We start from the raw sequence: 14458 nt of genomic DNA on the forward strand, positions 1-14458 counted from the left end.
CTCCATCTCTATTCCTACTCTTCTCTCTGCCTCCTATTCCGCCTATTCCGTAGGTCCTGTCAACGTTTTTATCTACTCCACCCCTATCCCTACACCGCCCCAGAACACCGATGCGGCTGCCCCTTTAAAGCAGCGGCCCCGGGCTGGGTTATTGTCTGGCCTCTCAGCCAATCCGCGGCGCCGTTGGGGGCGGGGGATCCAGCCTCCTGATTGGCCGCCGCGCGCCCCTCCCGCCCGGGATCCCGGGAGCTGTCCGGCCGCCTCGGTGCTGATCCCACCGCCGCCCACGGGCCGCGAGCGGTGTTAAGAGGGCACTATGAGCGGGGGCGTCTACGGCGGAGGTGAGCCAGCCTTGGGCTTCGGGCTCCCAGCCCCGCGCGGCCTGGCCCGCAGCCCTGCGCCCCGAACCCGCGCGACCCAAGCCTTGGGCACCCTGGGGCCTGTCACCTTCGCGCTCGAGCAGATCAGCGCGAGGTTTGTGTCTCCCGCCACCTCTACCTTCGGTGACGGCCCCAAGCGCACCGGGCCTAACCTCTCCACTATACAACCCGCCTCCGCCCGGCCAATGGCCCCTTGCTTCCCCTCCAGGAGAGTGGCTTGAACAAGGCCAGTGGGTGAGAGGGACTCTGACAGCTTGACCCTCCACTCCCAGGACCCCGAACTCCAGGCCTAGCTCCCACCTGCTCCCAGCAGATATTGACCGTGGCGAGACCGGCTGTGCCCTGAGCTCCTCTTGAAACTACCCCCCGGGGGAGAGAGTTCGGGGGAGGTCCCCTCACACTCCTGTCTCTCTGCACAGATGAGGTGGGGGCGCTGGTCTTTGACATTGGCTCCTTCTCAGTCCGCGCTGGGTACGCTGGGGAGGACTGCCCCAAGGTGAGCCTTCCAGCCCCTTCCCCAAAACCTAGGGATTCTGGACTTAGCTTCAGGCTTCCTGTGACTCAGAGCTTTCACAGCCCAGCCCCAAAGCTGTGCTGAGCGGGAATGTGGGAGTAAACCCAGGGGCGGGCTGAGGGCCCTGGGTGGGACTGGACAGGGACAAGAGGGCCATCTCTCTCCCTGCCTATCCTCCCCACCCCCAGGCTGACTTCCCCACTACGGTGGGGCTGCTGGCCGCTGAAGATGGGGGCGGGCTGGAGCTGGAGGGGGAGAAAGAGAAGAAGGGGAAGATCTTCCATATTGACACCAACGCCCTGCACGTGCCTCGGGATGGAGCAGAAGTCATGTCGCCCCTCAAGAATGGCATGAGTAAGGGGCCCCTACCCATCACCTCCTCACACAGCACCCCCCTACACACACACACACCACCTGGGATACAGCATCCCATACCTTCAGAGTCATCCTTGCAACTGCCCAAGTCCCAGGGACCTCCTCACAGCTTCCCTCCGCTGCCTGGTACCCAGCCCAGGGTCCCACCAGATTCCCGGGAATGGGGACTTTTCTGATGGAGCTGGACTCACTCTTCCCAAGACTCTTTTCCTTCTTGTCTGCCACCCCTGCCTGCCCACCTGCATCTCTCCACACTGGTCTTCTTCCCCCAAGTCGAGGACTGGGAGTGTTTCCGGGCCATTCTGGATCATACCTACAGCAAACACGTCAAGTCTGAGCCAAACCTGCACCCAGTTCTCATGTCGGAGGCCCCGGTGAGTGCCTCATTCAGACTCACATCCAGCTCTGGGGCCCCCAGCACACCCTTTCCACCATTCACCCCTCACTTCAAGTCACCCCTATCAGTGGCTTCACCTACATTTTCCTTCCAACCTTATAATCGTCAACCAGTTTTCTTCCTTCCTGGCTTCTCTCCTCTCTTCCAGCTCTATCCACTCTGCCCTTCACCCCTGCCCACAGTTCTTTTTTGACTTTTTAACTTAAAATCTTGGGTCAACATTATATATACACGTAAGGAATCAATTTGCTTTATAAAGTGTGTTAAGGTAAAAGCCTGCAGTTCTTACCCTCCTCCTTCCATTTCCCCCATTCCAAAGACAACTAAACTGCTTTTCTCTTTTTAAGCTAGTTTTTTTTATTGTAGTATTTTTTCTGTATCTCTAAATGTCACACTTAAATTATTGCATGTTTTTTTTTCCAGTATGGGAACTGAATCCAGGTCCTTGCATATGCTAGGCAAGTGCTTATCCCCAGACCACATGTGTACATGTACAAACACATACATACACACACACACATACACACAAACTGCTTTTTTTTTTCTTCTTTGAGAGAAGGTCTTGCTAAGTTGTCCAGACTGGCCTCAAACTTGAGCTCCTACTGCCCCAGCCGCCCAAGTCACTGGTTTACAGGAATGTACCCCAACACCTGACTGCATGGATTTTTCCCCCTAAGCTTTAGATATTTTTTAAAAAGGCAAAGCATTCTTTTTTTAACCTTTATTTTATTTATTTACTTTTATGTGATGCTGAGGATTGAACCCAGTGCCTCACACGTGCTAGGCAAGCACTCTACCACTGAGCCACAACCCCAGCCCCAGCTTTAGATATTCTCTATGAATTTCCCACTAAGGAAACAAGCATTTGGTTCTTCACCATCCCCACTATATCACACATATTTCTTTTTTTTTAAATTTTTTGTTTTAGAAAGAGAGAGAGAGAGAGAAAGAGTTTTTTTTTAATATTTATTTTTTAGTTTTCGGCGGACACAACATCTTTGTTTGTATGTGGTGCTGAGGATTGAACCCGGGCCGCAAGCATGCCAGGCGAGCCCGCTACCGCTTGAGCCACATCCCCAGCCCCTATCACACATATTTCTGATTCCCCACCTTTAAGTACATTTGTCTTTTATACTTTTGAAAAGATCAATACTCAGAATCTATGCTTTTATTATTTTTTATCCTGAGCAGGCAAGAAAATATAGTTATTTTTTCTTTCCTGTGCAACTTTTTGTTCACTGGATCTGAAAATTGTCTTGGGTTTTATGTTGCTTAGTCTTCTATCTACTTAATAATGTGACCCTATGTTATTCATATGTTATTCATATATAGCTACCTGTATATTTTCTCAAGACATTAATTGCTTTAGATAGTTTATTAATTTCATCTTCCTGAAGAAATTTCTCCAGGAGAGCCTAATAACCTATTCCACTTTGAATTAGCAGCCCTCTACACCAAGGGCAGAACTGTCATCTGGCATCCCCTGTCACCCCGTGGAGAATCCCTTTGCCTCACTCCTATATTGGGGAAGAAATTTGGACCTTTACTACCCCTGTGTTAGAAGTCCTGTTTCTGATATTTGATTCCATTTCTTGTTTTACTTCTTAGAAAGATTATAGGAAGTAAATTTTTTGAGATTTTGCATGTCCGATCTTGGATTGATAGCTTAGCTAGGTATCACACTCCGGGTTGGAAAATTTTTTTTTTTTCTTCAGAATCTTGAAGGTATTTCTCCATTCTCTTCCAATATCCACAGTTGCCACCAAGAAGGCTGAAACTGTCTAGCTCCTGATCTTCTGGTGTGATTTTTTTTTCTTTCTGAAGGTTTATAGATTTCTCACTCCATCCTAAGTATTCTACAATTTTACTATGATATGTACTGATATTGATTTATATTCATTCATTGTTGTATATACTTAATATGTCCCTTCAATCTAAAAACCTCTGCCTTTCAAATCAATGAAAAAAATTTATTCATTTTATTACTTATTTCTCTCAATTTTCTCTGTTCTCTTTTAAGAAATTCTGTTATTTAAATTTTGGGCCAAAACTGGTCCCCTGATTTTTATTTTATTTTATTTATTTTGGTGCTGGGGAATTGAACAAAGGGCCTCATGCATTGCCAGGCAGATGCTCTACCACTGCATCTCTACCCACATCCCCAACCCTTTTTCTTATATTTTCTCTTCTGTTTTCCATCTCTACTTTTCCCCTCTAGTTTCTAAGATGTTCCCTCAACTTTACATTCCAACCCTTCTTCCAAGTTTTCCATTTCTGCTCCTACATTCTTACTTTCCATGAGTTCTGTTTTTGTTCCATGAATGTTGCTTTTTGAGTGTCCTCCTCTGGTTTCATGGGTGTACTATTGTTGGTTCCTTCACTAAGAATATTACTGATTTGGTTTTTGCTCTTGTATCTTCCTGAATAATCTCTGTTCTTCCAAGTTGTTCTTACAAGTGGCAGGCACCTGTAAAATCCCAGTGGCTCCAGAGGCTGAGGCAGGAGGATCTCGAATTCAAATCCAGCTTTAGCAAAAGCAAGGTGTTAAGCAACTGAGTGAGACCCTGTCTCTAAATAAAATACAAAATAGAGATGGGATGTGGTTCAGTGGTCGAGTGCCCCTGAATTCAATCCCCAGTATCCCCTTCCCCCAAAAAAATAAAACCAAATTGCTTTTTTATCTGCATTGTTTTTGGGAAGGTCTCTATCTCATTGTAGAGACATTTCTTAGATTCTGAAAGCCCATGTTTGCCTGCTTATTGTTTCGTGGTGGGGCTCTTAAAAGCTGATCAGAAACCCTGGTTCCGGGGGATGGAGAGCTTATTGATTGATGTTTGCTATGGGCTAATCTGAATGGAATGTTCTGGTGGTCAGCATACAGATGCTGTACTATACAAATACTGGTATCTTCAGATTTGAGAAGGGTGCTGGGTTGAACCTAGGACTTCTCATGCATAAGGCAGATACTCTACCACTGAGCTACACCCCAACCTGTATCTTTAGATTTTTGATGTGACCCCACAGGCTTCAACCCTGGAGACCTGCTTGGATCCCTCTTTCTTAGAGCAAGTGAGAGAATGGGGCTGGTAGTCTCAGCATCCAGTGTACCTGACATCACTTCATTCTCCGCCTTGGGCAGATGCCCTCACTCCCGCTGTGTCCAGAGTCCCATCAGTTCAGGAATCCTCAGTGTCATCCTCTCTGGGGTTCTGGAACTGGCATGGGGGATAATAGCTCAGTGACATGGAGTTGGGGAGAGAGTTTAGGAGTCTGTTATGTGAGTAGCTTCAAACAATCTTATTTTCGATTTCCTTTCATCTCTACTTCTAGAAATACCTGAACCCTATTCCTGAGGCTTTTCAGGATTCTGTGGCTTATCACAGGTTGTTCCTGGTTTTTTCCACTACCAGTTTAGGAGTCAGTTTGCCGAACCTCACCACTCACCTATCTGATTCCCAGCTCCAATATTTTGTCACTGTTTCCCCTTATTATTCCCAACCCAAGCCCTCCTCTCTCTCTTTTTTTTTTTTTTTTGTCCCTCTTGCTCTCTCTCTCTCCAACCCACCCCAGAACAGAGATTAATACAACTTAAAATTAACCTTTCTAAAGTTAACAATTCAGTGGCATTTAGTACATTAACAGTGTTACACAGCCATTACTGCTATCTGGTTAAAACATTTTCAAGATCTCAAAGAAGAACCCATTTCTGTTAAATAGTTACTCTGTAATCCAAACTCTTAGAAATCACTGATCTACTTTCTGTCTCTATGTATTTAATTGTTTATATAAATGGAATCATACAATATGTCTTTTTTGGACTGGGGATTGAAGTCAGGGACACTCAACTACTGAGCCACATCCCTAGCCCTATTTTATAGTTTATTTAGAGACAGGGTCTCACTGAGTTGCCTAGGGCCTTGATAAGTTTCTGAGACTGGCTTTGATCCTCCTGCCTCAGCCTCCCTGAGAGGATTACAGGTGTGCACCACCACACCCAGCTCAATATGTTACTTTCACCCTTCTCCTTTTTCTTCTTCTTCCTCTTTCTGTGTGCTGGGGATTGAACCCAGGGCTTCATAAATGCTAAGCATATACTCACCACTGAGTTACACCCACAGTCCTATTCTGTCACTTAACATGTTTTAAATGTTCATCCATGTTTAGCATGTATTGGTACCGCATTTCTTATTGTGGCTGAATAATGTGCATTGTACAGATATACCACCATTGTCTTATCCACTTTCCACTGATGGGCATTTGGACTATATCTACCTTTTAGGCATAGTGAGTGCTGCTTTGAATATTTGTGTACATATATTTATTGGAGTACCTGTTTTCCGTTCTTCTGAATATGTAATTAGGAGTGGAATTTCAGAGTCTTATAGTAATGTTTACTTTTTTGAGGAACCAACAACAGTGACTGAACCCTTTTATGTTCTGACCAGCAGTGTGAGAGAGTTCCAATTTCTTCACGTCCTTGTCAGCACTTGCTATTTTCTGTTTTTTAATTATTTTACCACTCTAGTGCACACAAAGTGGTATCTCATTATGCTCTTGATTTGCAATTCCCTAATGGCTAAGAATGTTTGATTTGCATTTCCCTGGTGGCACTTCTTTTCCTGGGCTTGTTGACTTCTGTGGGTTTAAATCTTTTTAAATTGCCCCTTCATTATAGTTTCGCTGGGATCTTGGGAGGGAATAAAATTAGATGTTTGCATCATTACCGAGACATCCTCTTCCCCAGCTTTCTTGCCTCTAGATGATTAGAATGGGGGAAAGGAATGACCTGGGGACTGGGAGGAGCCTGAGGTGTATATTGTAACAATTAAGAGCCCCTGAGCCAGGCATCAGAGGAACAGGACTCCAGATCCAGCTCTGTCTAGAGCTTCCTGTGTCATCTTCCTCTCTGAGTGTTGTTTTCCTCATCTAGGTTTTGACTGTGATCCTTAAAATTCTTTATAGTTCTCACAATGTGAACTCTTCCCCTAGTATGAGTTGTGTGTGTGAATAAGTGTGTTTGCATATATGCGTATGTAGATGTATGTATATGTGCATGAATGTGAGTGTGTATGTATGTGTGTGATCGTTGTGTCTGAGTGTGTCCCTCCTGACTCCTCCCTCCTGCACTCTCTCCACAGTGGAACACACGGGCCAAGCGGGAGAAGTTGACTGAGCTGATGTTCGAGCAGTACAACATTCCTGCCTTCTTTTTATGCAAGACAGCCGTGCTCACTGCGTATCCTCTGGGTTGTATCGCTCTGCTGGGTGGAGGGACAGGGTGGGGTGTGTAGGCCTGATTCTCTGGAGATCAGAGTCAGGACTCTGATCAGAGCCAGACTCCTTCCTTAGCCACACCAGGACTAAAGACCCATGGGCAAGTGCCCAGGACTTCGGGAGTCCAGATAAGTGGCCTTTCCCCATTCCATGGATCAGGCTGAGCAGAGAAAGAGCTGGGCTAAGGGGACAGCAGGAGCTGGGACTGGGCAGAGGAGGGAGGGGTATATGACTCTGAGGCTGTCCCTTCTCAAACCACCAGTCAGCATTGCTTTTTTTCAGCATCTGCTTTGCACAGAACCCTGTGCTAAGCACTCACTGGCGGGACAGGGACCATAATTCAGGGAGCCCAGATCTTAGAACCAAGAATAAAGAGAGGCTGGAGTTCCATAGGAACAGAGGAAGAAGTTGCAATTCACCCAGGAAAGAAGTGACTGAGGTCTGAGGAGCCTATCTCCAGGAGATGGGCCATAAGTCAAGGGGAGAGTCTTGCAGAGTGGGGGTTGGATGGGCCCCAGGAAGAGTGGGGAACCAGGCCAGCCCCTCACTTGCCACAGCTGTCTCTTTGACTGACCCATCCCACACCAGCTTTGCAAATGGACGTTCCACGGGCCTCGTGTTGGACAGTGGGGCCACCCACACCACGGCCATTCCAGTGCATGATGGCTATGTCCTGCAGCAAGGTGGGGCCTCGGCAGGGGCCAGGGGGGCTTGGAGAGGGCCAGGTCCTGACACTGCCTCCTCTTCCAGGCATTGTCAAGTCGCCCCTGGCCGGGGACTTCATCTCCATGCAGTGCCGGGAGCTCTTCCAGGAAATGGCTATTGACATCATCCCCCCTTACATGATCGCAGCCAAGGTGGGACCTCTGGGGAGTCCAGAGCTGCCACCATAGAGTCCTGGGTACCTGTCAGCCCACCAACCCATGATATAGCAGACCAGAGAGCAGCAGGACCCCCAAAAGATGATAGGTCCAGTTCTTCATTTTTCAATCAAGGCATCAAAGATGGAGACATGCTGAAGGACATGGCCAAGGTCATGCAATCAGCTGGCAGCAACATGTGTGAAAACCAGTGTGTGTGGGGGGGGTCCAAATGGCCCAGGTTCAAATTCTGCCTCTGCCACATAAGAGCTGTGTGACCCAGAACATGATATTGACACTCTCTGGACCTCAGTTTCCTCTCCTGTAAAGAAAATAGAACAACAGGGAAAAGTGTTAAATGACACTGCGTGCAGAGGGCTTCTCTAGGTCCCCACATGGGATAGAGCCCAGAAGAGGCCTTCCCCATATGCCCTCAGCTTTCCCTAATTGGGCTTTTTCAATCACCTGTATTCAACATGTGTATGGCACAAATGGGAACAAGTTCTCCCAGTTCCCTCTCCTCTCTGTCAAGGAAGGACAAGAAACCCTTCTTTGGAGCAATAAAGCAGAACCCCCAGCGCTGGTTAACTGCAGAGCTGGTGAGGGCTGGTAAGGCAGGTGTGGACAGGGGGTGGACAAGCACCGGCGAGGGAAGGATGCTCAGAGGCTGTGCCCTTACAGGAGCCTGTGCGGGAAGGTGCTCCCCCAAACTGGAAAAAGAAGGAGAAGCTACCCCAAGTCTCCAAGTCCTGGCATAACTACATGTGCAATGTGAGGCACTAAGAATGTTCCCCAAAGAGCTTCCCTCCCCAGCTCCTGGCCCCCTGCCACAAGCTGTGGGGAGGGACAGAGGCCCTGAAGGCGGGTGGGGTGTGGTGCTCGAGAGGGAGGCCAAGTCCTCACCCCTTCTTGATTCTCAGGAGGTGATTCAGGACTTCCAGGCCTCGGTGCTGCAGGTCTCAGACTCCCCCTATGATGAGCAGTGAGTGGGGCTCCGTGCTGGGGTGGGAGGAGGGTACAAGTAGGGCTCAGGGGGCACCTGTGGTGCTTCTTACCTGGGGACTTTGTGAGCACCCCAGGCAGAGTTTTGATCCTTCCTGGGCAGGGTGGCTGCACAAATGCCCACAGTCCATTATGAGATGCCCAATGGCTACAATACAGACTATGGCGCCGAGCGACTCCGCATCCCCGAAGGCCTGTTTGATCCCTCCAATGTCAAGGTTTGGTGGGGTGGTGAGCACTGATTTGGGATGGGGGCTGGCTGGAGTTTTTAAATTCTAGGGTATGGGAGAGGCTGGGAAGGATCACAGGGGCCAAAGCCCAGGTCACCTTTGTCAACAGGGCCTTTCAGGGAACACCATGTTAGGCGTAGGCCATGTGGTCACCACCAGCATTGGCATGTGCGACATCGACATTCGTCCGGTGAGGCCTGGGCCAGGGCTGAGTGAAAGGGTCCAGGAGTGGGGAGGCTGGGAGGGGTAGTTCCTGCAGGCTCACTCTTCCTCTTTGCTCTCAGGGCCTATATGGCAGTGTCATTGTCACTGGCGGGAACACGCTGCTTCAGGGCTTCACTGACAGGCTCAATCGAGAGCTTTCCCAGAAGACCCCACCGGTAGGTGTTCACCCCTTACCCGGGGCCCTGGACTCCACTCCTGGTATAGCCTTTTAGGACCAAGTCCATCTTCCTTCCCAAACATGGAACGTTCTGTCCATCAGAGCAGACCTCTTGCCCCTGTGGCTTCTTCCCACCTTCCAAGCCCTGTCCCTTCCCAGAGCCTAGATGTCTGCTTCTCCTGCCCCTTTCTCCCCACAGAGCATGCGTCTGAAGCTCATCGCCAGTAACAGCACCATGGAGCGCAAGTTCAGCCCCTGGATTGGGGGCTCCATTTTGGCCTCACTGGTGAGAAGGAAGGGGCCTGGCCTAGTGCTGAGTGTGGGGAAGGGGACACCCGGACACACCCCACTGCCTTGCCAGCATCCTAGTTCATTCATTTAACTAACATTTATTTTTTTGAGAAAGAGAAGTGCTCCCAGAAACCTAAATGCTTTATCAGGACACAAATCAGGGAGCAGAAAGACAGGGAGTTGGAGATGGGTTGGGATGAGGTCGTGGTAAGGCACCCACCATCCTCTGTGAGCAGAGGGGATGTCCTGGGGGTTGAGGGCAAAGGAGTGATGTGATGATGACAGGCACCTCTGAGAAGACTGTCAGGCATGAATCTTTGTGATCAGGGTGTGAGCTGGAACCAAGGAGACCTTGCCAGAAGCCTCTTCCCATGGTCTCTGGAATCGTGGACTGGGAAACAGCGGAGGTGGGGGGAGAGTGAGGAGCAACGGGATGAGGAGGTGGGCGGGTTGGTTCTGGTGCAGAAGGTGGAGAATTTAGTCTGGATCAGCCACTGGGGTGGACACAAGTCTTCGAGCAGTGAGCTGGGGTGCAAAATTCATCCCCTCACAGAGGGGATGGCAGAGCCACCACAGAAAAGGACATCCACTAGAAGGGGAGACCTCCAAGGAGACAGAAAGGAGAGTCAGAAAATCAGAGGCTGGCAGTTAGAACTTAGCTGGGGGCTGGCACATGTCAGCTCCACAGTGACTAAAGGCCTCCTCTGTGTTTCAAGTGGACAGACAGCCTGATAGTCCCTGCCTTCCTGACAGTGACAGTCTACAGTCAAGACTATTAAACAGAAAGTGACCACAAAGTGTGCAGTGATCTAGTTTGGAAGTTTCCAAGGGCCTTCAGGATTATAAACTGAGATGAGAAGAGTATGAACTTGGAAGGCAAAGAAGATAACAAGGCATTGACTGTGGGGAGGGCCAGATGCAGGGCCAAAGACAGATGCAGCAGATCTGGGTTTTAGGAGGTCCACATGCTCCCTCATGAGAGTGGGGAGTGGATCAAATGGGGCCAGGCTGAAGGCAGGGACAGGGGCTGGGAATGTAGCTCAGTGGCAGAGTGCTTGTCTAGCAGGTGCAAGGCCCTGGGTTCAATACCAAGTGTTACAAAAAAGAAAAAAAAGAGAGAGAGAAAGAAGGAGGAGAAGGAGGCAGTGACAGAGCTGCTACCATCTCCACTCCGACTGGGACACAGCAGAGGCATGGGTACCAGTAAGTGTACACTGGAAGCTTATTAAATGGTACATGGACAGTACGTGGACACTGTTCGCATGCAAGAGAAAAGAAAGAGACAAGGTCAAGAACAAGACACAGATGCTAACTTATGTAGGGGCTAGGTCAGTCCTACCCAACAGGAGCACAATACAAGACATATATTTTAAAATTTCTGCTGGGTGCAGTGGTGCACACTTGTAATCCCATTGGCTTGGGAGGTTGAGGTTGGAGGATTACAAGTTCAAAGCCAGCCTCAGCAATTTAGCAAGGTCCTGAAGCAACTCAGTGAGACCCTATCTCTAAATAAAATATTAAAAAATGGTGGAGGGGCTAGGGCTGTAGCTCGTGGTAGACCACTTGCCTTGCACGTGTGAGGTTCTGGGTTCGATCCTCAGCACCACATAAAAATAAATAAGTAAATAAAGATATTGTACCAACTACAACTAAAAAAAGAAAAAAAATTTTAAAAAGGCTAGAGATGTAGCTCACTGGTTAGGCACCACTTAATTCAATCCCTGGTGCAAAAAAAAAAAAAAAAAATTCCTGTAGCCATGTCGAAAAATAATACAAAAAAAGGTAAAATTAAATTTTAAGAACATACTTTATTTGATCCAATATGTCATCAAAATCCAACATATAGCCGGACATGGTGGCACCTGCCTGTAATCTCAGCGACTTGGGAGGCCAAGGCAGGAGGATTGCAAGTTCAAAGCCAGCATCTGCAACTTAGCAAGGCGCTCACCAACTCAGTGAGAACTTGTTTCCAAATAAAAACATAAAAGGGGGTGGGGATGTGGCTGAGTGGTCAAGCACCTGTGGGTTCAATCCCCAGTACTAAAAAAAAAAATCAGCATATTGGCCAGGTGTACTGGTACACAACTGTAACACCAGTTACTTGGAAGGCTAAGGCAGGAAGGTTAAAAGCTCAAGACCAGCTTGTTACCTTAGTGAGACCCTATCTCCAAATAAAATAAAAAGGGCTGGAGAGTAGCTCAGAGAGTAGCTTGCCTAGCATATGCAAGACCCTGGGTTCAATATCCAGTACCAAAATAAATAAATAAATCCAGTCTGTATTTTCCCCATAGATCATATCTCAGTTTGGATGAAGCACATTGAGATGGCGGGCCACCAGAGGCTAGTGGCCACCACATTGGAGGGCACAGGCATGGAGAGTGGGAAGGATCAAAGAAGCAGCGGGTTTAGGCAGAGCCTGGGGGAAAATGGTTTACTCAATTGCGGACATAATGAATTTAGGATCCAGAGGAACACTTAGGGCCATGAATCTAAAAGACAGCTGGATGTTTGGGTTGGAAACAAGAGATTGGTTAGGACTGGGGCTGAATGAGCCAGGCCAGGAAGTCTGTTCTCTGAGGAGAGAAACAGAGACACAAGCCAGGGCTAGACACTAACTTTCAGGTGAAGGCAGAACGGCCATCCAAGAGAAGGAACAGTGTGAGATGCCCAGTGCGGGACCCCTCAAATGGCAGGCTTCAGTAGGGGTGGGTGACAGCGGGGCACCAGGACCTAGAAGTTAAGTGGTTTAGGTGGTTTCAGAATGGTGAGGGAAGAGGAAAGACTTTCCTTGGGAATGAAGGCGACTTGAGAGTGCGCCTGCGCCCTGATGGAGTGTGGTGAGGCTGGGACACCTGGTATGCGTGTGTAGAGCGGTGTTGGGTGGGGGTGATTGGCTAGCCTAGGCTGTAAGTGCCACCACTCAGCTCAGGAACGGTGCCTGGCTCAGGGCAGACAGGTGCTCTATAAATCCTTGCTGAATGCATGAAGCCTTGACTACAGATGCTGTCTGTATTCCCTCTGAATACACAAAGAGGGAACAGACGGGCCAGGGAGGGTGAGACCCGGAGAGGCGAGGCCAGAGGAGGCCAGGCTTCCGCAGGGTGCGGTGGGGTGGGGGCGGTCCCTCCCCGCTCCCCCTGGACTGCCCTGACCGCTGTGTCGCCCCTCCTCCCAGGGCACTTTCCAGCAGATGTGGATCTCAAAGCAGGAGTACGAGGAGGGCGGGAAGCAGTGCGTGGAGCGGAAGTGCCCCTAAGGACGCCCCTCCGCACACACCCACCTGCCCGCAGCGTTGGGGACAGCGGGACGCGAGAGGGGTGTTCCCCGGCCAGGCCTCCGCGAGCGCAGATCCCAGCCCGCTCACCCCAAGCCCTCATCACCCTCCCTCTTCCCTTTTTGTCCTCCTAGGTTGTGATGTTTCTGAGTTAAAAGAAATAAAAAAACGTTTTACGAAAAAAAAAAATTGGCCTCTTTGGGGGTGGGGAGCGGAGGGAGGCGAGGGGAGGGCGCACCTACATTCATCCAGATCCGACGGTGGGCGCCCGGACACAGTCCCAAGAGCCACGGACTCCTCAGGTTTGAGGGGAAGCGACCCACTCAGGGAGGATCCAATGACCAGCGGAGCTTGGAGTCCAGGGGCTGCAGGAGGCGTATGTGGTGGGGGCGGGGCCAGGCGAGGGCAAATATGGGGGCGGGGCCTGGGCGGGACCCGTGAGGGGGTCTAGGTGGGCGGGGCCTCAGCACAGGTTTTGGGTCAACTGAGAGTAGCGCTCAAACTCCCCAGGACCTATACCCCAGGTGAGCCGGGGCTATAGAGGGGATCTTGGCTTTGACAGGCGTGGGTCGGGGACTAGGGTTCTCTGTGGGCATGGATGGGAGCTGAGGTTTCCCAGGGGAGTTCCTGACCTGGACAGAGGGCTAGTATCCTGGAGTCCTCTCCTGGGATTGGACACCTGCGATCACCACTAGAAATTTAGGAAAAACTTAGTTATTTATATCTATGATCTGTTTCTGGGTGAGGTTATCTGGCCTTTCACTAGACTCTTAGAAGGTCTCAGACCCACCTAATAGAATCCACTTAATTTAAGTCATTTTGTAACCAAAGAGGCTCCAGCACCCAGGGTGGACTACAACTTCTCCAAGATCAGGCTGCTCTGCCAGCCTTGGCCAGGACTCCCCCAATGACTGGTGGGCCCTGACCCTGACTCCAGCCTCCCTATCCTGGATATTCACTGGTCCCTCCTGACCAATTACCCTACCCATGTGCCTCCCTCCCCAGTAGTCAGTAGGGACCTAATTCCAAAAAGACTTCCATCCACATGCCCAGTCCAAACCCCGAGTCAATTGACCCAAGTGTCTCCAGCTTGGGATTCATCAGGGCAGGGACAGCAGCCTGGGCCTCAGGGGACCTGCAAGCCAGCTGCAGAAGGGTCCAGATATCTTCATGGTGAATCTTGCATGGGGTTGAAGGGTTTAGGAAGGGATCCCGAAGGTCACTGGGAGAGTTGGAAACAGGAGAGGTACCCATATCCTCTTCTCCCTGGTTTTCAGCCCCCTCCCCCACCCCTGACGGGAACTAAGAGGCCAAAGTCTGCTCCAAGGTAAAAAAAATATTGATTGTTTTGCAGCAAGGGGGCAGGAGGGTGCTGTGGAGGGATTGGCAGGGGAGGCGCAGCCCCTTGTCCTCTGACCTGGGCTGGGGGCCCTCTGGAAGGCTGGACTGAGGCCAGGACTACGCCCCCACCCTTGTGTG

General features: G+C 49.8%; 1 protein-coding gene across 1 annotated transcript; it reads left to right on the forward strand.

Annotated features, from left to right (window-relative positions):
* Positions 1-271: 271 nt before the first annotated feature.
* On the forward strand, positions 272-12961 carry Actl6b (actin like 6B). Its single transcript, XM_027952978.2, has 14 exons — positions 272-341; positions 800-876; positions 1083-1248; positions 1543-1643; positions 6805-6902; positions 7529-7623; positions 7691-7797; positions 8482-8571; positions 8721-8782; positions 8906-9020; positions 9142-9222; positions 9317-9412; positions 9614-9700; positions 12881-12961. Exons 1-14 carry the CDS (start codon positions 317-319, stop codon positions 12959-12961), a joined length of 1281 nt encoding a protein of 426 aa, XP_027808779.1. The 5' UTR covers positions 272-316.
* The last annotated feature ends 1497 nt before the right edge of the window (positions 12962-14458 follow it).

This window comes from Marmota flaviventris, chromosome 19 (assembly GCF_047511675.1).
Source record: "Marmota flaviventris isolate mMarFla1 chromosome 19, mMarFla1.hap1, whole genome shotgun sequence".
Taxonomy (NCBI): Eukaryota; Metazoa; Chordata; class Mammalia; order Rodentia; family Sciuridae; genus Marmota; species Marmota flaviventris.